We start from the raw sequence: 27,645 nt of genomic DNA, 5'->3' as shown, positions 1-27,645 counted from the left end.
GTGTTTTACCAGAATAGCCTCGGGGGGGGGGGGAGACACTAAATGCTTATAAACTTTAGATTCAGTCTACAGCTCCCTGCCCAATGTAATATAAGGCAGGGTTTTTGACATAGTTGTTCTCCCCCCCACTTTTTTCACCCTGTGTGGAAGGTCAATGTGGTCCCTTCCATCTTCTTCTTATAATGCTCATCAAACTTCTCATTCATGGCCACGTAAAATGGTTTTTCCAGTCGCCAGGCATCCCTGAAGGACAACAAAGAAAGGTCTGGGATGGATCATCACTCAGCCTGCACTTCCAACCACATGGCACATCATACCTGGGGACTCATGCTTTCTGTTTTAAATTCCATACAGGTGCTCTGCCTGGGCTATATTTTTTTCCAATTCCTGTCCACTATTGGGTCATGGTGCCACCTAACACAGAATTCACAACTGGTTACTATGCCATTTGTCAGGGATGGTGAAAAGTCTTATGAGTTACCTTATTTGACAAAATGTTTCCTGTGGGCGAAATAATATAAAAGACACTTCCTTCTTCACATGTTATATTTATGTAATAGTGATCTTCTGCTAGCTGTCGTACCTTGGCTGTCCAGCCAATGCAGAAGTAATTAATCAATGAATTAAACTTTTATCTAAATGTTCCCTATACTTTATTTCCAGTGGTTTCCTACTTCCCCACACCCCAATTTCCTGTACAGCAGATTAACCCAAAGTACTTGATAATAATGTAGAATTTTAGGTTATAACCCAGAACCAATACATTAAATGAGAGGGGCTGTTTTTAAAGATTCTCAGGTGACTTTGATTCAATCAAGTGAAGCAGTATTTGGGACCCATTAGTGTGGGACCCACTAGTGTAGTCCCCAATTCACTCTCTTATAATTAACTTTTGCATCTATTTTCCTATCTAGATGTTAATTTCTTGAGGACAGAAATAATGTCTCATTCATTCACTCATACATTCATTCATTCATTCACTCACTCAACAGGCATTTATTGAGTTCCTATGTTGCATGAGTTACTGTGCTAGGTACTAGTGAAACAAAGCCGGATGTAATCCTCTCTTCTGGGCAATCCATAGTTAATCTATGGAGACAGACAATGAGAACATATAAATGCTAAAAAAACTAAGTGATAAACTAGAGTTCTGAACCAGCACAGTGGTGAACCAGAGGAGAAATTATATAGGCTGCTCAGAAGATACATAAGACTTCAGAGAGAAGAACATGCTTAAGTTGGATTTTCATATTTTCATGGGACTGTGGTTCTTAGAGTGACCAGCAGCTTCAGCATCACCTGGGAACTTGCTAGAAAGAGCTAATCATTCAGAACCTCTGAAGGTAGGGTCCAGCAACCCGTGTTTTAACAATCCTCCAGGTGATTCTTCTGATGCACGTTCAAGTTTAAAAATGTCAGTCCTAGAATTTCACCAAGCAGGCAGAGAGAAAGAAGTAGTGATTTTCAGTTTGACTGAAAGTTAAGTTCAAAATTATTTTGACTTAGAGGACAGAATGTATTTTAGGATTGAATTAAATAAAAGAGACACTGCTGACCTTTCCTCAAGAATTTTGAGATGGTGTGATCAAATATGTAGGAAGGTGCAGAAGTTTGGTTGGCCATAGGATTTTCCTTCATCACATCAAATGAGGTATGGTAGATGATATTATTTATAATTTCCTCTGATAAAGTTTTCTCCAAGAATTCCAGCAGCTTGTGGATCTCACGTTTTGGATTCTGACCATAGAGGAAAATGATATCATTTTCATATAATAAAAAAAAAAAGGGACACTCTTAAACTGCCCAATTTAAAAGACAGCTTATTGCATAAGATATAATTGCCAGTGATCTTTCCTGGATTCTGAAACAACAACCCTTCAGAATCACTTGCCTTTCAAAAATTTTTATTCTAAACACAAACACACCTAAAATTTCCCCTCACTTACATCATTTATATCTTCATAGAAGAGGTAGAGGATGCAGTGCTTGTCCTTTGCAGCCCACCATCCTTTCACGTGGTCATACCAGAAGCCATAAAGCACTGCGAGAGTTAAGAGCACCATTTGTTTTCAATACAGGGACCAATCCCAAAGCAGGAAAATAAGTTATTATCCATTTGAAATTGTCTTCCATAACTTTTATTCAGCTGTAGCCATCTTTACAATTTAAAAAAGAGATTTATAACATGTATTTATTATATATGACTTTGCCTACATAGAACACTTTTTGGGACTCACCTTAAACCATTAGGTGATTAAACAACACTTAATTTCCTGTTCAGTTACTGACCCGGGCAGCTTAGTCTAAGGGCTAGAGACCTTCTGGTCTTACCCCATAGCTGTGCTGTGCACTTTGTAAGTGCAAATAACAAGATGTGCAGCAGAGATGTACCAGTGTCAATTTTAATTTCCATTTAAGGATTTTGTATACTTGGTAAAAGTGGGATCAATTGCCTTTTAACCAGGTGTTAAAGAAATGTGTGGGAACCTGAATTAGCCAGTATCATATTTTCAATTCATTCCAGTGATGTTTTAGTGTCCCTGTTAGACACTTGAATCTTCCTGATTTTAGTCTGGCCAGTAGTTATAGAAGCAGTAGTGCTCTATATTGAGTGTTTACTCATTGGATAAAGTGGACATGAAGCATCATCTGAAGGATGATTAAAAAAAAAAATTGTCCAGTGGTGAAAGGTACACAGACCAAATAGGCAAGTGGGTAAAATTTCTCTTTGGAATTGACATGAGCAGAGATGTATATTTTAGCTGACTTTTACCATATATATATATAGGACTTGAGTGGAATCATTAAAAAGCCTTGGTTCCTTTTTCTCCCCATACTTCCTCCTCCCCTGCCTACTTTCAAAAATTCTTTATGCAAATATTGTGAAGTTCATTCAGGTGGAGTTCTGCCTAGATTTGTAATTTTTTGGTGGTCATCTGTCTCTCCTCTTTCATCTCATTTGTTTCTAGAGAAATTGTTCCAACAGAATTAACTCCTTTGATTCACTTGAGCAACATGCTTGGTGGATTATTTTTAATTGGCTTTTCCAGGGATTTCTGCTTTTATCCAATTTGTGTTGAAGACGTCATTTCATTTTGATCTTTTGCTTTTCTGGAGAGAATAATGCTGGTCAGGTTGTTAGTAGGGGCTCTGAAATATCGTTATCCTGATTTTTTTGGAATGTCTTTTTTGTCTCAGCTGTCTCTAATTGCTCTTAGGACTGGTTGAGCTGTTAAGGGCCATCTGGTCCTAATTCCTACTTGAAGTCAGTCATTTTTCCCAATACTTTGTTGGATGCTTGCTCAGGGACAGTCATATTGCCCAAGGACTGGGAGCTCTCAACATCACAAAGCAGTCATTTCATTATTGAAGCTCTAATTATTTGAGAGATATTCAGGATATGCAATAGACACCATGGAACTCTCATCCATTTGTCTGAATTCTGCCCACTTCAGCTACAATGAAATATTAAAATCTTTCATTATTAAAGCTCTCTATCCTCAAGCAATTTCCATAAACCTCTACTCTCTTCTATTTTCTCACTGTTCTTCTTCTGTTAAGATTTGTGAGGTCCTTACTGGTCTGATTTGACTTCTGGTCAATTGCTTTCTTGAAAGTTGTGGCCCTAAAGGGTTCACTGCTATCCTAAGCTATCCAGATGTGATCTCATTAGGACTGAGGACACGGTGCCATAAGTGCTAGTTCGAATTTGAAGATTCTGCCTGAGAAGTCTAAGATCACCCTAGTTATTGAACAGCCATAGATAGATACCAGTTGCAGAGGGTGCCATTAACATTGAGGTGTATGGAAATGGCACTATCCGTGGTTGTGCAAAACACCAGTTTTGTATCTATACACAGTGGCGCCTGCAGCCTCTGAACACTGTTAGACCAAAACTAACACAGAGTCATCTCATTACCACTCCATTGCCCCAGGGCTTTCTATATGAACTGTTTCCTCTCCTTATTCTTAAAGTTGAGATTTGGAAGTACAAATCCAGGATTTGGGGAATTTCACCCTTGCCACACTTACACCTCACATCACTTCATTTACATTTCTATTCAGGTTTGAAAAGAATCTCTTCTACCCAGCTTCCCAAGTCCACTGTGGGAGAAGAGAAGACCTGGTAGCTCAGAATGGCATTTGGTACCATATTCTACTAGAATTCTAGAGGTTCTTCTTATTGTCAGAACCTCCTGAAAAATAGCCTATCAAAAAATCAGTTTCTACTCACCTTTCCCAGACATGAAATTCTCAAAGAATTCCTCTAAGCTCTTTGGGTCTGGCAATAATGAGGTCATCCTGTGAAAGTGGAAGTAAGATACCAGGCAATCCTTGGCATTTCTGGCCACATAGATAATCTAAAATCAAGGAGAAAGAGAAAGAATCCAGAGAAAGAAAAAAATTGGATATTGTAGAAGAGTTTTCCGATACAAAGAAAAATACATGTTGTAAGTATACAATATTTTAATACATTTTATTGACATTAGTTAAAAATATTAAATAATCAAATTGAGCCCCTTCTTTGACTTCCTGACTAATGGATGTGAGGGATGCAAGGATGAATGAGAGTGCCTTTGTTGATAGAGTGGTAATATCTTATATAGGAAAAGGAACATAATTTTAGGACAATACTTTAAATAATGATTGAAATATAATATGCTAAGTGCTCATAATAGGTAGAAGAGACAGAGCATTCCTGGGCATCCAGAAAAGGAGCCATGAAATGGTGAATCTCAGCTGTAAATGTAAGTAGAAATTTTCCAGCTTCAAAATTGAGATAAGATAGGGGAATGAGAAGGCCTGTTTATAAGGACCATCTTTTATGACTCCCCTAAATGTTAGGATTGGGCAGAGAAAGGAGTTCTATCTTCCTTTAATTGATAAAGTGACTGAGATTTAGAGAATTTGAGTGACTTCTGCACTCATACATGGTTAGTACATGGTAGAATCAGGCATGGAACTCAGAAATTAGGACTGAGTCCAGAGCTTCCTTCCTTGCAGGTATAATGCCTTGGTATACCCATGAGATGCTTATGATGATTATCTCGAATGGCATTTCTCAAAAGTTAGAGTGGTTTTACTGATACATTTTTTTTCAATAGTTAGATTGCTTTTGGTTTCTCTCTGTAAATTCAGATAAAATGAGGAGACCAGCATGGCAATCAATTGATGAGGATTGCCTAATCAATGATCATCAATTCAACCAATATTTGGTATGCACCCCTCCCCACCCCACTCTGTGCCACACATTATTGAGAGCACAAAATAGGGCATAACCTAGTCTTTTGTTTCAAAGAACTCTATCAGAGCTTTCTAGTCTATCAGAGAGGCAAGAACAAAAAGAAAAATTACAATAATGCATTGAATACAACAAAGGGACAAAAACACTACACTTATGCCTTTGTGTATATGTAAAACTCATCCAGCCATGAGTTGTCAGATGTGATTTATATGGCAATCTGAAGAATAAATAGAAATTAACCAGGTAAAGATGAATGGGGAAGGATTCTTGAGTCAGAAGAAACAGCATATGGAAAGATACAGGGTGTGGGAAAGCACTGTGTGCTCAAGGACCTGGAATGCTTTTGGGATGATTGTAGCAAGTGTGAAGAAATTGGACTGGAGATGAGGCAAAGTCGAATTCAAGGCCTTGAAAAGTCATATGGGGAATTTGGACTTGATCTTCAATCTGTCTTTATAAAGGTTTAAAGTAGGGAAATGCCTTAATCAGATTTGTGTTTTAGAAAGATCACTGGCTGTAATGAGGAGGGCTTGGAAGTGGCAAGACAAGGAAGGCAGAGAAGTTGGGAGGCAAGAGAACAGATGGTTGTAATGCATATTGGGCAGATAAGAAAGATGCTAACTGGACTTTGTGTGAAATCAGATATGAAGGTGAAAGAGGTAATGATGGTTTTTTACATTTGTCAGTTGGGTAGATTATGCAAGTATGGAAGCCTTAGAAAGAAGCAGATTTTGCACATTTGTTTCTGAGGCCAGAAAAATATCCTCTTACTATTTAGCAGAGCAAAGCAAAAACACATTCTATTTAGAAATGTGTTTGCACATGAAATATTCTTTCTTCCTTCTATCCCAGCTCTCCTTTGTACTCACTTAGTTTAAATATAACAGACTCTGCTTTGGAAAATGTGACCAAGGAATTGGGATCAGAGAAAACAAGAGATTCAAAAACATGGATGTCCAAACATTCCACATTTATGTAATCTTTAATTTTAAGAGCTTAAAGTCTAAGAAAAATAACAGATATATCCTTTTGAAAAATGTCTTCAGTTAAATAATATATATCACAAGGCTAAGAGTAGTTTGAAAAGCCAGCTCTTTTTACCTTACAGTTTTGTTTCCAGATAGATGGTGGTATGAGGTGTACAGGAAGGTGAGTTTTTAGCATTCGTGGTGAGGGCATTTCAAGAGCTTCCTCCAAATCTAAAAAACAGTTCACATTTTTTAGTTTTGCTGTCACACTTACAAAATGTGCATTAGTCTAAAGAGTGATTTATTTCATTTTTTTCCTCCCTTGGAGATTATAGCTGTATATTCACATGAAAATGTGAAAGACTGCTTCCTTCCTATTCTTCCAGTCAGCTTTTCTTTCTTTCTTTTTTTTTTTTAATTTGAACTCTTGGGAAAGTTCTTTAATTCCCTTAATTAATTCTGTGAATGTCCATGATTTACTGTGGAGGGGGGAGGGGACCTTATTCCTCCTCTCCCCTCTTCCCTCATCCTTTTTCTTCAGGAATCGTTCCCATCCTTTTAATCCTTTTACGGTAGCTTAACGCTAATGTCTGGCCTTTCCATGACCCAAATACAGGAAGTAGAAAAAAGGGAGGAGGTTTGTCACCATCTGCTCATTGGGAAGGAGAAAGAAAACAAATAGAAAGAAGAACCTCTTGGGAAGCTAGCGGTCACTAACTAAAAACAGAGAGGGATTTGACTTCTTGACCCAGGCTCAGGCAGTCCTCGAGTAACACACAGGCTCACTCCTTCTTCCACTGAATCTCCTTTCCAAGGCACTGGACATTATTTCAGTGACTTGCAGCCAAAGCGTTTACTATGATGTTGATTATTACTTACCAGTTTTTTCTTTATGGGGAAATGCTACTTCAATGAAAGGGTGTCTTTCTAAAGAGGCAGCTCGTTTGCACTTTGCTATATCCCCATCATTTCGAATCATGTCTAAAATTTCCTGCATCCAGGTTGTCCCTGCAAACATTAGAAGTAGTTCTTTAATTTGAGTCAAATGTCTTTGATGTTAAGTAACTGACTATATATTTTGAATAAAGACAGGAAGCAACAGGAGAGCACTTTAAAATTACATTAATATTGTGGAGGCAGAAAGGAAAACTTTGTTGCATTAGCCCTCCTTGTTAAATTTAAGAGCATTACAAAAGTTCTTCCTAGTAGGACTTTGACTCTTTCAACTTTCATTATGAAAAACTTTAAACGTAGAGAAACTTCGAAAAGTAACAGAAAGAGCACTCAAAATATTTTCAAATTAAATAATTTTGCTATATTGACTATTATCTAGCTAATCTATTGATTGATTGATCAATTGATCTACAATCTATCTAGCAATCTACCAATCTGTCTAGTTTTACTCTACCCTTTGAGAATAAGTTGCTAATATCATAATAATTCATGCCTAAATACTATAGCGTGCATCTTCCCACAAATGACATTCTCCTGTTATGTTTCCTGTATGTTTCTTGTTACTTCTGACTTGTAATCTTTCCTTATTATCATAAAATTATCAGTCTATATTAAATTTTCTCCAATTTCCTCACAATGTCATATGTCTTTTTCTTTTTTCTTTTTTTTGCATGGGCAGGCACCAGGAATCAAACCCAGGTCCTCTGGCATGGCAGGCAAGCATTCTTGCCTGCTGAGCCACCGTGGCCCGCCCATATGTCTTTTTCAATTAAGGTTCATGCACTGCATTTATTTTGAAGTTATTTTAGTTTTTCAGCTTCATTTTTTTTTTTTTTATAGATTTTTTTTTATTATTAATTAAAAAAAATTAAGAAAACATTTAGAAATCATTCCATTCTACATGTACAATCAGTAATTCTTAATATCATCACATAGTTGCATATTCATCATTTCTTAGTACATTTGCATCGATTTAGAAAAAGAAATAAAAAGACAACAGAATAAGAATTAAAACGATAATAGAGAGAAAAAAACCTATACCTCACATGCAGCTTCATTCAATGTTTTAACATAATTGCATTACAATTAGGTAGTATTGTGCTGTCCATTTCTGAGTTTTTATATCCAGTCCTGTTGCACAGTCTGTATCCCTTCAGCTCCAATTACCCCTTCTCTTTTTTTTTAATTAACGGAAAAAAAGAAATTAAACCAACATTTAGAAATCATACCATTCTACATATGCAATCAGTAATTCTTAACATCATCACATAGATGCATGATCATCATTTCTTAATACATTTGCATCGGTTTAGAAGAACTAGCAACACAACCGAAAAAGATATAGAATGTTAATATAGAGAAAAAAATAAAAGTAATAATAGTAAAAACAAAACAAAACAGAACAAAACAAAAAAACCTATAGCTCAGATGCAGCTTCATTCAGTGTTTTAACATGATTACTTTACAATTAGGTATTATTGTGCTGTCCATTTTTGAGTTTTTGCATCTAGTCCTGTCTGTCATAGATTTTTATCCACTTGTCTATCTTTACATCTATTCTATCCTGTCTTTTTTTTTTTTTTTGCAGTTTTTTTTTTTAAATTTTTTTATTAATCAAAAAAAAGAAAAGAAATTAACACAACATTTAGAAATCATTCCATTCTACAAATGCACTCAGTAATTCTTAGTATCATCACATAGATGTATGATCATCATTTCTTAGTACATTTGCATCGATTTAGGAAAAGAACTAGCAAAACAGCAGAAAAAATATAGAATGTTAATATAGAGAAGAGAATTAAAATAATAATACTAATAATATATATATATATAAAGGAAAAAGAAAAAAAACAAAAACAAAAGATACAAACACACAAACAAACAAACAAAAAACCATATTTCAGGTGCAGCTTCATTCAGTGTTCCAACATAATTACATTACACTTAGGTATTATTGTGCTGTCCATTTTTGAGTTTTTGTATCTAGTCCTGTTGCACAGTCTGTATCCCTTCAGCTCCAATTACCCATTATCTTACCCTGTTTCTAACTCCTGCTGGTCTCTGTTACCAATGATATATTCCAAGCTGATTCTCAAATGTCGGTTCACATCAGTGGGACCTTACAGTATTTGTCCTTTAGTTTTGGGCTAGACTCACTCAGCATAATGTTCTCTAGGTCCATCCATGTTATTACATGCTTCATAAGTTTAGTCTGTCTTAAAGCTGCATAATATTCCATCGTATGTATATACCACAGTTTGTTTAGCCACTCGTCTGTTGATGAACATTTTGGCTGTTTCCATCTCTTTGCAATTGTAGATAATGCTGCTATAAACACTGGTGTGCAAATGTCCGTCTGTGTCTTTGCCCTTAAGTCCCTTGAGTAGATACTTAGCAGTGGTATTGCTGGGTCGTAATCCATTCTGCCATTCTATGTCTTTTGATTGGGAAATTCAGTTCATTAACTTTTAGTATTATTACTGTTTGGATAATATTTTCCTCTACCATTTTGGCTTTTGTATTATATATATCATATCTGATTTTCCTTCTTTCTACACTTTACTCCATACCTCTCTCTTCTGTCTTTTCGTATCTGACTCTAGTGCTCCCTTTAGTATTTCTTGCAGAGCTGGTCTCTTGGTCACAAATTCTCTCAGTGACTTTTTGTCTATAAATGTTTTAATTTCTCCTTCATTTTTGAAGGACAATTTTGCTGGATATAGGAGTCTTGGTTGGCAGTTTTTCTCTTTTAGTAATTTAAATATATCATCCCACTGTCTTCTAGCTTCCATGGTTTCTGCTGAGAAATCTACACATAGTCTTATTGGGTTTCCCTTGTATGTGACAGATTGTTTTTCTCTTGCTGCTTTCAAGATCCTCTCTTTCTCTTTGACCTCTGACATTCTAACTAGTAAGTGTCTTGGAGAACGCCTATTTGGGTCTATTCTCTTTGGGGTGCGCTGCACTTCTTGGATCTGTAAATTTAGGTCTTTCATAAGAGTTGGGAAATTTTCAGTGATAATTTCTTCCATTAGTTTTTCTCCTCCTTTTCCCTTCTCTTCTCCTTCTGGGACACCCACAACACGTATATTTGTGCGCTTCATATTGTCATTCAGTTCCCTGATCCCCTGCTCAAATTTTTCCATTCTTTTCCCTATAGTTTCTGTTTCTTTTTGAAATTCAGATGTTCCATCCTCCAGTTCACTAATTGTAGCTTCTGCCTCTTTAGATCTACCATTGTAGGTATCTATTGTTTTTTCCATTTTTTCTTCTTTGTCCTTCACTCCCATAAGTTCTGTGATTTGTTTTTTCAGATTTTCTATTTCTTCTTTTTGTTCAGCCCATGTCTTCTTCATGTCCTCCCTCAATTTATTGATTTGGTTTTTGAAGAATTTTTCCATTTCTGTTTGTATATTCAGCATTAGTTGTTTCAGCTCCTGTATCTCATTTGAACTATTGGTTTGTTCCTTTGACTGGGCCATATCTTCAGTTTTCCGAGCGTCATCCATTATTTTCTGCTGGTGTCTGGGCATTTGATCAGATTTCCCTGGGTGTGTTACGCAGCTGGTTGAAAGGTTTTTCTGTGAAATCTCTGGGCTCTGTTTTTCTTTTCCTGCCCAGTAGGTGGCGCTCGTGGCGCTTGTCTGTCTGCACCGCAGTTGGCCCGGGAAACCGCGCGTGGAGGTGGGGGTCGCTGGCCGCCGCGGCTTGGGAGAGTGCCGGTCCTAATTGCCCAGCTGGCCCGAAACGCCAAGCGTGACGGGAGGACCCCGCTATCCAACGTTCCCAGTCAGACCGGGGAGCCACGTGCATGGAGGGGACCCGAGTCGCCAGCTGCCCCGGCCGGGAAAACGCGCGCCCCTTGGGTATCTCACCGCAGCAGATTCTCCCTGCCCGTTCAGCTGTTCCAGAATGGGGTACGCTGTCCTTTTGGTCTCTGTCGTGACTCTGGGAGCTGTTTCGTATCGTTTCTGTTTCTTTAGTTGCTTTTCTGGAGGAGGAACTAAGACCCGCGCGTCTTACTAAGCCGCCATCTTCTCCGGAAGTTCTTTTCAGCTTCATTTTATTCCCCCCCCCTTTTTTTCTTTTTTATGGCATTGATTTTTGAAACTATCACCCAGATTTTAGTATGCTTCACATTCAGAATTTATCTGATTGTTTCCTCATGGTGGGTTTAATTTGTTCCTCTATTCCCTGCATTTTCTGTAGACTGGAAATTTGGTCTTGATTAGGTTCAAGCAAAAGTATTTTTTGGGTAGAAGATTTCTCAAGTGATGTTTTTAAACTTCGTTTTACATCATGCCAAGAGAACATTATGTTAGACTTCCCACTATTAAGGTTATTTGGTTTGATCATTTGGTTAGGTAAGTGACTACCAGATCTACCATTGTAAAGGTATCTCTTTCCACCTACAGATAGGAATTAAACTGTACGTTGATGCTGTGGCACCATGTGAATATACTGCTTTCCCAATTTTTATTTAGTGATTTTAGGATGCGTTGATGAGCATGCCTGAATTCGTTATTATTGTGGGTTGCAAATTGCTTATTTTCTAATCCCATCATTTCTTCTCGTATTTATTAGATGGATCTTAAGTAAAGAAGAACTTTCTCTTCTAAACTGGTGAGGAAGTATAACTCCTTTGAATTTTTTGTTAATTGCCCATTTCAGAATAAGAGGATAAATGTTTTTCTTTCTTTCACCTTCAAGATGGAATCATGGGTGTTTCAAAATCAGCTTCATTGTGAGATAAATTACTTTAGAATAAAATGAACCTATTTAAAATGAATAATTTGAATGTTAACAAATACATGTTTTGGCAGAAACATTGTCACAGTCAAAATACAAAGATTTGTGTCTATTGACAAGCATTCATGCCCTTCTCTACCTGTTGCCTTAGGCAGTCGCTAACATATTTCCTGTCACTCTAAACTAGTTTTGTATACTCTAGAGTTTCATGTAAATAGAACTGTACTCTTTTGTGTCTGGCTTTTTTTACACAATGTAATGTGTCTGAGATTCATCCACACTGTGTGCATCTGTAGTTTGTTCCTTTATATTGCTGAGAACTACTCAGTTTTTTGGATATGCTACAATTTCTCTTTTCATTCATGTTGATGGACATTTGGATTGCTTCCAGTTTGGGGCAATTTTGAGAAAACCTCCTATGATCATTTATATATAAGATTTTAGGTGAACATAGGTTTTTATATTTCTTGAGTAATACCTAGGAGTGGAATTTCTGGGTTATATGTTAAATGGTTGCTTATTTAACTATTAAGAAACTGCCAAACTTTTTGAAAAATCAGCAGCTCCATTTGCTCCACCTCCTCACCAACGTTGGTATTTTTAGTCTTATAGCTATTCTAATAGGTGTGTAGTGGTGTGTATGTGTGTGTGTGTATATAGTATGCTGTATGGCGGGGTCACATTTCATTATTTTTCCATGTGAGAGTATTCCATTATTGCACCACCATTTGTTGAATTTCTGTTTGTTTGTATTTTTTTTTTTTTTTTTTTGGGAAGTGCATGGACTGGGAATTGAATCTGGGTCTCCTGCATGGTAGCAATATTTTATTGTGGTTTTAATTTTTAATTAAATTAAATTTTAATTTTTATTGTATTTTTTCTCATGTTGAATAATATTGAACATCATTTTCTGTATTTATTGGTCATTAGTATAGCTTTCTTGATGAGGTATATTTTCATGCCCTTTGCCTACTTTTAAAAATTACATTGCTTTCCTGTTGCGTTGTAAGAGATCTTTATTTTTGTTAGATATGGGCATTTTATGTATTGTGAATATGTTCTTAGTCAGTGTGTCATTTATCATTTATATTTTCTTAGTGGAGTCTTTAGAAGAAAAATTTCAACTTTGGTGACATTCAATTTATTAGTTTTTTTTTTTTTTATGGTTAGTGCTTTCTGTATTTTATCAAAAAATTGTTTGCCTAAACCTAAGTTTCGAAGATTTTCTACTAAATGTACTTCTAGCATTTTATAGATTTAGCTTTGAAGTTTAAGCCTCTGATCCATTTCATGCTGGTTTTTTTTTGTGTAAGTTAATGAGGTAAGGGTCAATCCTCTGTCTTTATTTATGCCAACACCACGTTGTTTTGATTGCTGAAATTGAACAGAAAGCCTTGAAATAGGATAATGTAATTCCTTCAACTCTGTTTTTCTTCATCAAAATATATTTTGGTTTTCCAGTGAAAATTTTATTTTCATGTATCTTAGAATTCATTTGTCAATTTGCGATTGGGATCACATTGATAGAGATCAATTTTAGAAGAACTGATATCTTAGCAATATTGAATCTTATGATCTAGAGAAATGGTAAGCCTCCCCATTATTTAGGTCTTTAAAAATCTCTCCAGTAGTTTTCACCATATTTGCATGTCTTTGTTAGTTTATTCTGAAGTTTTTTTTTTACATGGGCAGGCACCAGGAATCGAACCCGGGTCCTTGGGCATGGCAGGCAAGCATTCTTACCTGCTGAGCCACCATGGCCCATGAAGTATTTTATCTTCTTTTTTTCTATGCTATTTATTGTAAATGGCATTTGGAAAGTTTCATTTTCCAATTTTTTTGTCGCTAGGATATTTAAATATAGATTTTTTGTATATTGAATGTTTATCCTGTGACCTCACTAAATGTATTAGGTCTAATAGTTATCTGTTTAATTTCTTTTAGTATTTTCCACATACATTGTTATGCTTTCTGTTGAAAAAAAATTTACTTTTTTCCCCAATCTGTGGACCTTTTATTTATTTTTCTTGCCTTGTTGCACTAGCTGGAATCTTCATTAAATTGTCAAATAGAAGTGGTAAAAGCCAGCATCTTACCTTGTTTCTGATCTTAAAAATAAAGGATTCACAGCCAACACAACAAGCAATCTCACCACCCTCCCCCTGTCTACGTGGGAAATGACTCCCAGGGGTGTGAACCTTCCAGGCAATGTGGGACAGAAATCCTAGAAAGAGCTGAGACTCAGCATCAAGGGATTGAGAAAAATCCTAGAATGAGCTGAAATTGAGCATCAAGGGATTGAGAAAACCTTCTCAACCAAAAGGGGCAAGAGGGAAATGAGACAAAATGTCAATGGCTGAGAGTTTCCAAACAGTGTTGAGAGGTTATCCTAGAGGTTATTCTTATGCATTGGGTAGATATCACCTTGTTATTCAAGATGTAAGGGAGAGGCTAGAGGGAACTGCCTGAAAATGGAGCTGTGTTCCAGTAGCCATGTTTCTTGAAGATGATTGAATAATGATATAGCTTTCACAATGTGACTGTGTGATTGTGAAAATCTTGTGTCTGATGCTCCTTTTATCTACCTTGTCAACAGACGAGTAGAATATATGGAATAAAAATAAATAATAGGGGGAACAAATGTTAAAATAAATTTAATTTGAAATGCTAGTGATCAGTGAAAGCGAGGGGTAAGGGGTATGGTAGGTATAATTTTTTAATTCTGTTTTTGTTTTATTTCTTTTTCTATTGTCTTTTTATTTCTTTTTCTGAATGGATGCAAATGTTCTAAGAAATGATGAATATGCAACTAAGTGATGATATTGTGAATTACTGATTATCTATGTTAATTTTTATTTCGTTTGTTGATTTTTTTAAAATTAATAAATAAATTTAAAAAAATAAAGCATTCAGTCCTTCATCAGATTATTTTAGGTGTGGATTTTTCGTAGATGTCCCTTATTAGGTAGAGGACATTCCTAATTTGGATTTAATTTCCTCTACTTTTCTGAACTTCTTATGTTGGTAGCTTAGATCATTTATTTTAGTTCTTTCATGTATCTACACACGTATATAAACATACAAACACATACAATTGAGAAATAAGGAAAAATATGCAGAGGGGCCAGCCTCTCCAGAAAACCAACAAGTTCCATCCCCCATCCCATATTATTGACAGCCCCCTTCATCATGAAAAAGTTAGAATGGGCATAGCCCAGATACCCCTAAAAAATGGGAGAAAGATCACAGGTGATGGTAGAGTTATACAGAGAAGGTGGGGTTTAACAAATGAGTATGATTGCAGAATCATTACATTGATATTTCTTTTAGTCTCCAGTACCTTAGAGCAGCTAGAAGTCAAGACCTGAAATTATGGAATTGCAACCCATACCAAACTTTGAAATCCGTTCTGCTCTACAACTGATTGTTGTGATATACTTTGAAATGTATTGCTTTTTTGTATACATGCCATTTTTCACAAAAAAAAGAGGAGAAGTAATACAGAGGAGATAGGATTTAACAAATGACTATGACTGCTGAATCATTGTATTGATATTTCTCTTTTTTTTTTATTAATTAAAAAAATTAACTAACACAACATTAGAAATCAATCCATTCTACATATGCAATCAGTAATTCTTAATATCATCACATAGGTGTATGGTCATCATTTCTCAGTACATATGCATCGATTTAGAGAAAGAAATAGCACGACAACAGAAAAAGAAATAAAGTGATAACACAGAGAAAACACAAATAAAAATAAAAAGTACAAAAATATATCAGAGAAAGAAAAAAAAAACAAAAAAAAACTATAGATCAGATGCAGCTTCATTCAGCGTTCCAACATAATTACATTACAGTTAGGCAGTATTGTGCTGACCATTTTTTTTTTTTTAGACATCATACCATTCTACATATGCAATCAGTAATTCTTAACATCATCACATAGATGCATGATCATCGTTTCTTAGTACATTTGCATTGGTTTAGAAGAACTAGCAGTATAACAGAAAAAAATATAGAATGTTAATATAGAGAAAAAAAAATAAAAGTAATAATAATAAGAACAAAACAAACAAAACAAAACAAAACAAGAACCTATCGCTCGGATGCAGCTTCGTTCAGTATTTTAACATGATTACTTTACAATTAGGTATTATTGTGCTGTCCATTTTTGAGTTTTTGTATCTAGTCCTATTGCACAGTCTGTATTCCATCAGCTCCAATTACCCATTATCTTACCCTGTTTCTAACTCCTGCTGAACTCTGTTACCAATGACATATTCCAAGTTTATTCTCGAGTGTCGATTCACATCATTGGGACCATACAGTATTTGTCTTTTAGTTTTTGGCTAGACTCACTCAGCATAATGTTCTCTAGGTCCATCCATGTTATTACATGCTTCATAAGTTTATCCTGCCTTAAAGCTGCATAATATTCCATCGTATGTATATACCACAGTTTGTTTAGCCACTCGTCTGTTGATGGACATTTTGGCTGTTTCCATCTCTTTGCAATTGTAAATAACGCTGCTATAAACATTGGTGTGCAAATGTCTGTTTGAGTTTTTGCCCTTAATTCCTTTGAGTAGATTCCCAGCAATGGTATTGCTGGGTCGTATGGCAATTCTATATTCAGCTTTTTGAGGAACCGCCAAACTGTTTTCCACAGTGGTTGCACCATTTGGCATTCCCACCAACAGTGGATAAGTGTGCCTCTTTCACCACATCCTCTCCAGCACTTGTCATTTTCTGTTTTGTTGATAATGGCCATTCTGGTGGGTGTGAGATGATATCTCATTGTGGTTTTGATTTGCATTTCTCTAATGGCCAGGGACATTGAGCATCTCTTCATGTGTCTTTTGGCCATTTGTATTTCCTCCTCTGAGAGGTGTCTATTCAAGTCTTTTTCCCATTTTGTAATTGGGTTGGCTATCTTTTTGTTGTTGAGTTGAACAATTTCATTATAAATTCTGGATACTAGACCTTTATCTGATATGTCGTTTCCAAATATTGATTCCCATTGTGTAGGCTGTCTTTCTACTTTCTTGATGAAGTTCTTTGATGCACAAAAGTGTTTAATTTTGAGGAGTTCCCATTTATTTATTTCCTTCTTCAGTGCTCTTGCTTTAGGTGTAAGGTCCATAAAACCGCCTCCAATTGTAAGATTCATAAGATATCTCCCGACATTTTCCTCTAACTGTTCTATGGTCTTCGACCTGATGTTTAGATCTTTGATCCATTTTGAGTTAACTTTTGTGTAGGGTGTGAGATATGGGTCTTCTTTCATTCTTTTGCATATGGATATCCAGTTCTCTAGGCACCATTTATTGAAGAGACTGTTCTGTCCCAGGTGAGTTGACTTGACTGCCTTATCAAAGATCAAATGTCCATAGATGAGAGGGTCTATATCTGAGCACTCTATTCGATTCCATTGGTCGATATATCTATCTTTATGTACAATGCCATGCTGTTTTGACCACTGTGGCTTCATAATATGCCTTAAAGTCAGGCAGTGCAAGACCTCCAGCTTCGTTTTTTTTCCTCAAGATGTTTTTAGCAATTCGGGGCACCCTGCCCTTCCAGATAAATTTGCTTATTGGTTTTTCTATTTCTGAAAAATAAGTTGTTGGGATTTTGATTGGTATTGCATTGAATCTGTAAATCAATTTAGGTAGGATTGACATCTTAACTATATTTAGTCTTCCAATCCATGAACACGGTATGCCCTTCCATCTGTTTAGGTCTTCTGTGATTTCTTTTAGCAGTTTTTTGTAGTTTTCTTTATATAGGCTTTTTGTCTCTTTAGTTAGATTTATTCCTAGGTATTTTATTCTTTTAGTTGCAATTGTAAATGGGATTCGTTTCTTGATTTCCCCCTCCGCTTGTTCATTGCTAGTGTATAGAAATGCTACAGATTTTTGAATGTTGATCTTGTAACCTGCTACTTTGCTGTACTCATTTATTAGCTCTAGTAGTTTTGTTGTGGATTTTTCCGGGTTTTCGACGTATATTATCATATCATCTGCAAACAGTGATAGTTTTACTTCTTCCTTTCCAATTTTGATGCCTTGTATTTCTTTTTCTTGTCTAATTGCTCTGGCTAGAACCTCCAACACAATGTTGAATAACAGTGGTGATAGGGGACATCCTTGTCTTGTTCCTGATCTTAGGGGGAACGTTTTCAATTTTTCCCCATTAAGGATGATATTAGCTGTGGGTTTTTCATATATTCCCTCTATCATTTTAAGGAAGTTCCCTTGTATTCCTATCCTTTGAAGTGTTTTCAACAGGAAAGGATGTTGAATCTTGTCAAATGCCTTCTCTGCATCAATTGAGATGATCATGTGATTTTTCTGCTTTGATTTGTTGATATGGTGTATTACATTAATTGATTTTCTTATGTTGAACCATCCTTGCATACCTGGGATGAATCCTACTTGGTCATGATGAATAATTCTTTTAATGTGTTGTTGGATACGATTTGCTAGAATTTTATTGAGGATTTTTGCATCTATATTCATTAGAGAGATCGGCCTGTAGTTTTCTTTTCTTGTAATATCTTTGCCTGGTTTTGGTATGAGGGTAATGTTGGCGTCATAGAATGAATTAGGTAGTTTTCCCTCCACTTCGATTTTTTTGAAGAGTTTGAGGAGAGTTGGTACTAATTCTTTCTGGAATGTTTGATAGAATTCACATGTGAAGCCGTCTGGTCCTGGACTTTTCTTTTTAGGAAGCTTTTGAATGACTGCTTCAATTTCTTTACTTGTGATTGGTTTGTTGAGGTCATCTATGTCTTCTTGAGTCAAAGTTGTTTGTTCATGTCTTTCCAGGAACCCGTCCATTTCCTCTAAATTGTTGTATTTATTAGCGTAAAGTTGTTCATAGTATCCTGTTATTACCTCCTTTATTTCTGTGAGGTCAGTAGTTATGTCTCCTCTTCCATTTCTGATCTTATTTATTTGCATCCTCTCTCTTCTTCTTTTTGTCAATCTTGCTAAGGGCCCATCAATCTTATTGATTTTCTCATAGAACCAACTTCTGGCCTTATTGATTTTCTCTATTGTTTTCATGTTTTCAATTTCATTTATTTGTGCTCTAATCTTTGTTATTTCTTTCCTTTTGCTTGCTTTGGGGTTAGCTTGCTGTTCTTTCTCCAGTTCCTCCAAATGGATAGTTAATTCCTGAATTTTTGCCTTTTCTTCTTTTCTGATATAGGCATTTAGAGCAATAAATTTCCCTCTTAGCACTGCCTTTGCTGCGTCCCATAAGTTTTGATATGTTGTGTTTTCATTTTCGTTCGCCTCGAGGTATTTGCTAATTTCTCTAGCAATTTCTTCTTTGACCCAGTCGTTGTTTAGGAGTGTGTTGTTGAGCCTCCACGTATTTGTGAATTTTCTGGCACTCTGCCTATTATTGATTTCCAACATCATTCCTTTATGGTCCGAGAAAGTGTTGTGTAAGATTTCAATCTTTTTAAATTTGTTGAGACTTGCTTTGTGACCCAGCATATGGTCTATCTTTGAGAATGATCCATGAGCACTTGAGAAAAAGGTGTATCCTGCTGTTGTGGGATGTAATGTCCTATAAATGTCTATTAAGTCTAGTTCATTTATAGTAATATTCAGATTCTCTATTTCTTTGTTGATCCTCTGTCTAGATGTTCTGTCCATTGATGAGAGTGGTGAGTTGAAGTCTCCAACTATTATGGTATATGAGTCTATTTCCCTTTTCAGTGTTTGCAGTATATTCCTCACTTATTTTGGGGCATTCTGATTCGGTGCGTAAATATTTATGATTGTTATGTCTTCTTGTTTAATTGTTCCTTTTATTAGTATATAGTGTCCTTCTTTGTCTCTTTTAACTGTTTTACATTTGAAGTCTAACTTGTTGGATATTAGTATAGCCACTCCTGCTCTTTTCTGGTTGTTATTTGCATGAAATATCTTTTCCCAACCTTTCACTTTCAACCTATGTTTATCTTTGGGTCTAAGATGTGTTTCCTGTAGACAGCATATAGAAGGATCCTGTTTTTTAATCCATTCTGCCAATCTATGTCTTTTGATTGGGGAATTCAGTCCATTGACATTTAGTGTTATTACTGTTTGGATAATATTTTCCTCTAACATTTTGCCTTTTGTATTATATGTATCATATCTGATTTTCCTTCTTTCTACACTCTTTTCCATATCTCTCTCTTCTGTCTTTTTGTATCTGACTCTAGTGCTCCCTTTAGTATTTCTTGCAGAGCTGGTCTCTTGGTCACAAATTCTTTCAGTGACTTTTTGTCTGAGAATGTTTTAATTTCTCCCTCATTTTTGAAGGATAATTTTGCTGGATATAGGAGTCTTGGTTGGCAGTTTTTCTCTTTTAGTATTTTAAATATATCATCCCACTGTCTTCTAGCTTCCATGGTTTCTGCTGAGAAATCTACACAAAGTCTTATTCGGTTTCCCTTGTATGTAATGGATTGTTTTTCTCTTGCTGCTTTCAAGATCTTCTCTTTCTCTTTGACCTCTGACATTCTAACTAGTAAGTGTCTTGGAGAACGCCTATTTGGGTCTAATCTCTTTGGGGTGCGCTGCACTTCTTGGATCTGTAATTTTAGGTCTTTCATAAGAGTTGGGAAATTTTCAGTGATAATTTCTTCCATTAGTTTTTCTCCTCCTTTTCCCTTCTCTTCTCCTTCTGGGACACCCACAACACGTATATTTGTGCGGTTCATATTGTCCTTGAGTTCCCTGATACCCTGTTCAAATTTTTCCATTCTTTTCCCTATAGTTTCTGTTTCTTTTTGGAATTCAGATGTTCCATCCTCCAAATCACTAATTCTATCTTCTGTCTCTTTAAATCTATCATTGTAGCTATCCATTATTTTTTCTATGTTTGCTACTTTATCCTTCACTTCCATAAGTTCTGTGATTTGTTTTTTCAGTTTTTCTATTTCTTCTTTATGTTCAGCCCATGTCCTCTTCATGTCCTCCCTCAATTTATCGATTTCATTTTTGAAGAGGTTTTCCATTTCTGTTCGTATATTCAGCATTAGTTGTCTCGGCTCTTGTGTCTCATTTGAGCTATTGGTTTGTTCCTTTGACTGAGCCATATTCTCAATCTTTTGAGCGTGGACAGTTATCTTCTGCTGCTGGCGTCTGGGCATTTATTCAGATTTCTCTTGGTGTTGGACCCAGCAAGGTTGTAATATTTTTCTGTGAAATCTCTGGGATCTGTTTTTCTTATCTTGCCCAGTATGTGGCGCACGTGGCACACGTTTGTCTCAAGTGTTTGGAATGGGTCTCCCCCAGTCACCGATCTCCGTGGCCTGGGGATTTCGGATCCAATTCTCTCCGTTGGTTCAGGGGCCGCACGTGGTGGGGGCGTCAGCTGCCTCGGCTTGAGGGGACCCTGTGACTGGTTGCGGGTCGCAGCGGGCCTGGGGGATTCCCCACCGGACCAGGAAGCCTCCCGTGGGGGGGGGGCTACCGCTGCTTGGATAGCCCTCCTATCCGAGACTCGTATCCGCGGACTCGAAGCAGAGACTCGAAGCCGCCCACAAAAGAGGGGTGCCGCGTGCCTCGGCTTGGGAAACTTGCTTCTCCAATACTCTCAGCCGGCCCGGAAAGGAGGGAGGGAGTAGCTCGGACCACCGCAGCTGCCGCTGATCGGGAAATCACGCGCCGCTCGGGGGTCTCACCGCAGCCGAGTCTCGCAGTCAGTCTAGCCAGCCCAGACTTTGGATAGCCCTCTGATCTGAGATTCGTAGCCGCGGACTCAAAGCCGAGACTCGAAGCCGCCCGCAGAAGAAGGGCACCGCCTGCCTCGGCTTGGGAAACTTGCTTCTCCGATAATCTCAGCCGGCCCGGGAAGGAGGGAGGGATTAGCTCGGACCGCCGCAGCTGCGGCTGCTCGGCAAATCACGCGCTGCTCGGGGGTATCGCCGCAGCCAAGAGTCGCAGTCAGACTTGCCAGCCCAGACTTTGGATAGCCCTCTGATCCGAGACTCGTAGCTGTGGACTCGAAGCCGAGACTCGAAGCCGCCCGCAAAAGTGTGGCGCCGGCCGCCTTGGCTGGGAAGCTTGTCTCTCTGAGTCTCTCAGCCAGCCCGGGAAGGAGGGAGGGATTAGCTCGGACCGCCGCAGCTGCGGCTGCTCGGGAAATCGCCCGCCGCTCGGGGATCTCACTCACCGCAGCCGAGTTTCGCAGTCAGACTAACCAGCCCAGACTGGGTTATGCTGTGTGTCCATTCCCTGCTGTAGCCCTGGGAGCTGTTCTGTACTGTTTCTGTTCACCTATTAGTTGATTTGGAGTCAGAGGAACTAAGACGCATGTACCTTACTAAGACGCCATCTTGGATCCCTGATATTTCTCTTGGTCTCCTAGAAGGCAAGCTAGAAAAAAAGAATGAAAAATCATGGAACTATAACCCATACCAAACTTTAAAATCTGTCCTATAACTACTTGTTAAAATATATTTGAAATTTATTGCTTTTTTGTAAGTATGTTATGTTTCATAATTTAAAAAAGTAAAAGCATATGTAAAAATATTTCTCTCTAAGCACGGCTTAGCTGAATCTCAAAGTTTTGATATTCTGGACTTTTATTATTATTTAACTCACAGTATTTTCTAATTTCCCTTGGAGCAATATGCTATTTAAAATAGTGTTAATTTCCATATATTTGTGGATTTCCAAATATCTTTTTTCCATTGCTCTCTAATGTAATTTCATTTTGGTCAAGAGCATGTTCTATATAATTTCAATACTTTCAGGTTTATTTGAGAATTTGTTGAAGTCCATCTTATAGTCTATGTCTTTAGTGTTCCATGTTCATTTGAAAAGAATGTGGATTCCAGTCGTTTTTTTGTAGTGTTTTAAGATTACCAATTAATCCAATTTAGTTGATAATATTGTGAAATTCTTCTCTAGCCTCACTGATTTCTTGTCTTGTCAGTAGCTCTATGAAGTACTGAGTGAGGAATATTGATATCTTTAACTATAACTGTCACTGTATCTATTTCTTCTTTCAATTTGCAAGTTTTTGCTTTATGTATTTTGCAGCTCTGTCTAGCACTGCTATAACGAATAAGCACAGACTTAATGGCTTAAAACAATATTTGCTTGTATCTCACAGTTAGTGTGGGTCAGAATTCAGGCAAGGAGTGGCTGGATTCTCTAATTAGGGTCTCACGAGGCTAAAGTCAAGATATCTAGGGGCCTTCTCACAGGGGTTCAAGGTCCTCTTCCAGACTTACTAGTTGTCATCAGAATTTAGTTCCTGGTGGTTGTAGGACTGATGAACTCATTTCCTTGCTACATGGCTCTGTTCTCCAACCTAACAATCATGCATTGAATCTTTCTTGTCCTTTGAATCTCTCTGACTTTCTTCTCTTCCATATTTCTTGAATACCTCTTCTGCTTTTTAGGGCTCATGTGATTCCATTTGGGCCTACTCAACCAGGATAGTCTTCCTGTCTTAAAGTCAGCTAATTAGTAACTTTAATTACATTTTCAAAATCCCTTTGGGCATATAACATAAGATAACCACAGGCGTGACACCAGAGGACGAAAGTCATTGGGGCCAACGATAGGCTGGCTGTAACACAAAAGTCTCTCAACCCAATATGATCTCGGGGAATTATTTGGCTGACAAATTTCCAGTAGTTCCATGCCTGACACCACAGAGTTTTTCTCTATACTAGTGCAGTTTACTATTCAGCAATAGACTCAAGGAGTCAGTTATACAGATATCTGGAGCTCTTTCTTTGTGCAGTTTCCTTCTTTGTGTTACTCTGCCCTGCACATTCCAGCCATCTCAGCCTCCCAGAACACCTATATCTGGTTTCTCAACTCAGTGAGACTGTCATGTTTTCCTTAAGTTCTCCAAGCTGTCATCTTTGTCCAGAAAGTATCTCCAGATTGAAGCTGGGACAATTTTTGTTCAATGTCTAATAACAGTTGTGCCATATATTTTGTCCAGCCTTCTAGTTGCTTATGGTTAGAGAGAAACTCCAATCTAATCCCTCCATGAGAGCTGGAAGTAGGTATTTCAAAAACTCTTACCTGTCAGTTGTAGATATTATTCTTTTGAATGCTCACAGGCTTGGCCAATATGATCTCCTTTAAGCTGATCCTTGTGGTTTTTTTTTTTTTTTGAATACACTCATTAGTTTTTGGACATTTGCTTCCTTTCCAGTAAAGCAGACTCACCTTTTGCATTCCCTGCCCAGGACTGGGATCAACTATTCTCCAAAATCCAAAGTTCCCTTTGGTCAAGAATTGGTATTTGAAAAACAAATCCTTGGCATTAGGTATGCTCATTGGGATGTTTTTGTTTCTAGGACTTTACAGAAGACAGAGTTAGAAATTCAGGTCATTTTAAAATTAGGGTCAAATCTTTGTGTTTCTTTTGCATTAGCGTTAGTTGGGACAGAATAGAAAGTTCTTGGTTGGCATAATTCATGAACTTTGGGGGTTTGACAGTCCATGTTTGAGTAGCTGGAATGATGGAGCAGTATCTGGAGCATGGCACCTTTTAAAGGGAAGGCTACCCTGGATGAAGATGTATGTTGAAAGGAAAGCTAAACCTATTTCAACTTATTGGTTCTCAAATGAAGACATTATCAGCCCCACATTCAAGGCATTTAGAAATGTGTTTCTGGTCATTGATGAGAAACATATTGATAATTTGTGCTGTAGGGACCAGAGATGCTAAATATACTGCAATACTAAGTTCAGGTCTACAAAATAATCGGTCCACCCAAAATGCCAATCATGCTTCACTGATCAATACATTGTACCTGGTTGTTTCATTTCTAATCTTGAACAGTTTTATGTTTTTGTATACTTACCTGACTTCGGGAAAGTTGCCAGAATAAGATCATCAGACCTGGCTTGAAAATTACAGATTTTATCCCACATTTCTTTGGATAATAGTGGCAAACGGATCTCATCCACTTCCAGTATACTGAATTCTAATGATTTCTTTTCCGTACTATGAGCATTCTTTTCAATCTGCGCCACTGGGAATTTGAGATTGATATCTTCAACCCTATTTAGAATAAACATATGTTATAGCTTATAGGTAGGGTTAACATCTTAATTATTGCTGCTAATTGGGATAATATAAATTAATGAAAGCTAACCTATAAAATACTAACAAGATATGTTATATATTATTTAGTTCAATCTTCACAACAACCCCATAAAGTAGGGAAATTACCCCAAATTGTTTCCAAATCCATGTTCTTACCAACCATATTACCTCTTGTATTAGTAGCTAAAATTATATTAATTTCTCATAATTATATATTGACTCATAATTTTCAAAATGTTATCTTGTATAATTATAATATAATATAAAAATGTGGCTGTTATCGGAAGCAAATTCAAAGCAGTGGTTCTGAAGACATTCTAGAATTGATTTTCTTGTTGTAGTTTCTAGAGTAAATCTTCAAAAAAATATGCCTTTCCAGTGGTCATAGTTCAGAATATGATAAGAAATACATGGAGTTCACACTCATGCTGCCATTTCAAGTCCATAACTACAGGGCTTAATTTAACCCCCTCAGTTTTATAGTAGTAACATTTTACTCTCATGCCAAAAGTTATGGATTTTAATAACTCTAGCTTAATCACTCATTTGCTTTTCCTGCAGTGCATATGCAACAAACTCAGAATGACAATATTAGTTTTAATTCCAATAATATTATAACTGAGAACAGTTGAAGATTTTAAAGGACATTTATATGATTTTCAAAGACTTAATTTCTTCTTCTTATTACGATTTCACCTTAAAATCCCCAGGTCTGATGATTTTATAGTTGAGTTATACTTAAATATCAAGAAACAGTTAATCTTGATTTCATAAAGTTTCAACAATTTGAAAAATAGTAACGACTCCTTTTAGAAGGCTGGTAGATTTTGCTCCCAAATCAGCATAATTTCATTTAAAAATGCAAACATAGAAATCCTAAATAACATATTAAATTATACAATAATACTAAAATGATTACATAAAGTGAGAGGAATATCATAATGGTTAAAATCCAATGTGTTAGCAAAGCTTAAAGCTAGATTGCAAATCAAGTGAGGGCTGGGAATGGGGTCATGGAAGTTTTGCTGAAGGAAGTGATATTTGGGGTGAAACTTGAAGAATGAATATGTTTTATCCAGATGAGGGAGAAAGAGGAAGTAGGTTCTACTCAGGAAATGTGGCAAGTGCTCAAGGAAAAAAACTGTTCGATCTGGCTATAGCATTGTCTGGAGAAGAGTATAGGAGGAGCCAGATATGAACAATTCCAAGAAATAACTTGATAAAGTTACCAAATGTCAAAAATAAAGAACAAACCCTATGTAGATCCAGCAAGGAAAAGCAAGTCTTTTATGAAGAGGAGAAATTAGGCTGCTTATAGGTTTTCTCATCCAATACCTGGTGCCAGAAGACAATGGAGCAATGTCTACAAAACTTAAAAGAAAGTACAGCTGAAGAATATTATACATAGTTTCCTTGCATTGCAAATATAAGGAAACAAACAAAAATGATGAACCATATAAAAATTCAGGAAATTCATCCTCTGGTCTTTCTCAAATAAACAAACAAATCTGATGATCAAATCTAGCCAGTAAGAGATGAATCACATTGAAGTTGGGTGTGGTGACTCCCTGGTGAAAGGACAAGGGTTGATAAGCATTAGTCCATTTGAATATAGATTCAAGACTAAATAGCTATAAGAATTATGATTAAAAGAAAAAAAAATTATATGCCTTTTACTTTGTAAAACCAATGATTTAGCCAGCTACTTTTTTTTTTCTTTTTTTTTTTTATATCGGCAGGCACTGGGAATCGAACCTGGGTCCTCGGGCATGGCGGGCAAGCACTGTTACCTGCTGAGCCACCATGGCCTGCCAGCTACTTTTAACTAACAAAAACGAATGTGTAGTTTAAAAGAAACATCAAACTGCTTAATGTGTCTTATGACCTTGTTTCTTAACTTCACTGGATATCTAGAGAATAATTATTATTCATGGTGATGAACTTTTACTCTAGTTTCATTTTAGTTTAATAATAAATATATATAATATGTTTTGTAGAAATTCTATCCTCACCAATCTGGTAGTTTGTCTATGACTTCACCCAACAATTTCTAATGACAAGCTAATGACTATTACTTTACCTGTAGTATCATCAGTATTTGGCAGAGATGATCTCACTTTTCTTCTTGAAATTTATGCTTAGTTGGATTTTTGGGCAACATTCTCTTCTGCTTTAATGCCCATTCCTCAGCCATTCCTTCTTAGTTTTGTTTTTTTTTTTTTTGCTAATTTCTCCTTCCTGATCTTTAAACATTTAAGTGACTAGGTATTCAGTACTAAATATCTTCTATCTACTGAAATCCAGATTCTTATATTCAATCACCTGTTTGGAAACTATTTGAATGTGCAATAGGCATTTCAAGTTTAACATAGTTAAATCCAAACTACTGATTTCCATGCCCTGCTTCACCTATTCCTTTGCATCTTTTCCATGTTGATAAGTATCAACCTCGTACTTTCACTTGTACTCATGCCAACAAATTTGGAGTCATTCGGACTCCTTTTTTTTGTTCATTTAAATCCAATACATCATCAAATTCTGTTAACCCATCCCTCAAAATGGCACAAGAACCAAAGAAGGTCTTAGACTTAGATTGAGAATAAAACTCACAGATACATAGTCTTTCCAAGCACTGAG

The 27,645-nt window shown here is 36.7% G+C and overlaps 1 protein-coding gene across 1 annotated transcript; it reads right to left on the bottom strand.

The window, feature by feature from the left end:
* LOC143661752 (sulfotransferase 1C3-like) lies at positions 1–27,645 on the bottom strand. Its single transcript, XM_077135127.1, is given in 9 exon segments — positions 1–211; positions 214–243; positions 1,557–1,737; positions 1,947–2,041; positions 4,235–4,361; positions 6,347–6,444; positions 7,093–7,221; positions 24,764–24,963; positions 27,089–27,645. Coding segments are annotated over 8 exon segments (807 nt in total). The 5' UTR covers positions 24,834–24,963; positions 27,089–27,645; the 3' UTR covers positions 1–134.

Source organism: Tamandua tetradactyla, chromosome 17 (assembly GCF_023851605.1).
Source record: "Tamandua tetradactyla isolate mTamTet1 chromosome 17, mTamTet1.pri, whole genome shotgun sequence".
Classification (NCBI taxonomy): Eukaryota; Metazoa; Chordata; class Mammalia; order Pilosa; family Myrmecophagidae; genus Tamandua; species Tamandua tetradactyla.
This window is presented reverse-complemented; position numbering and strand designations above follow the sequence as displayed.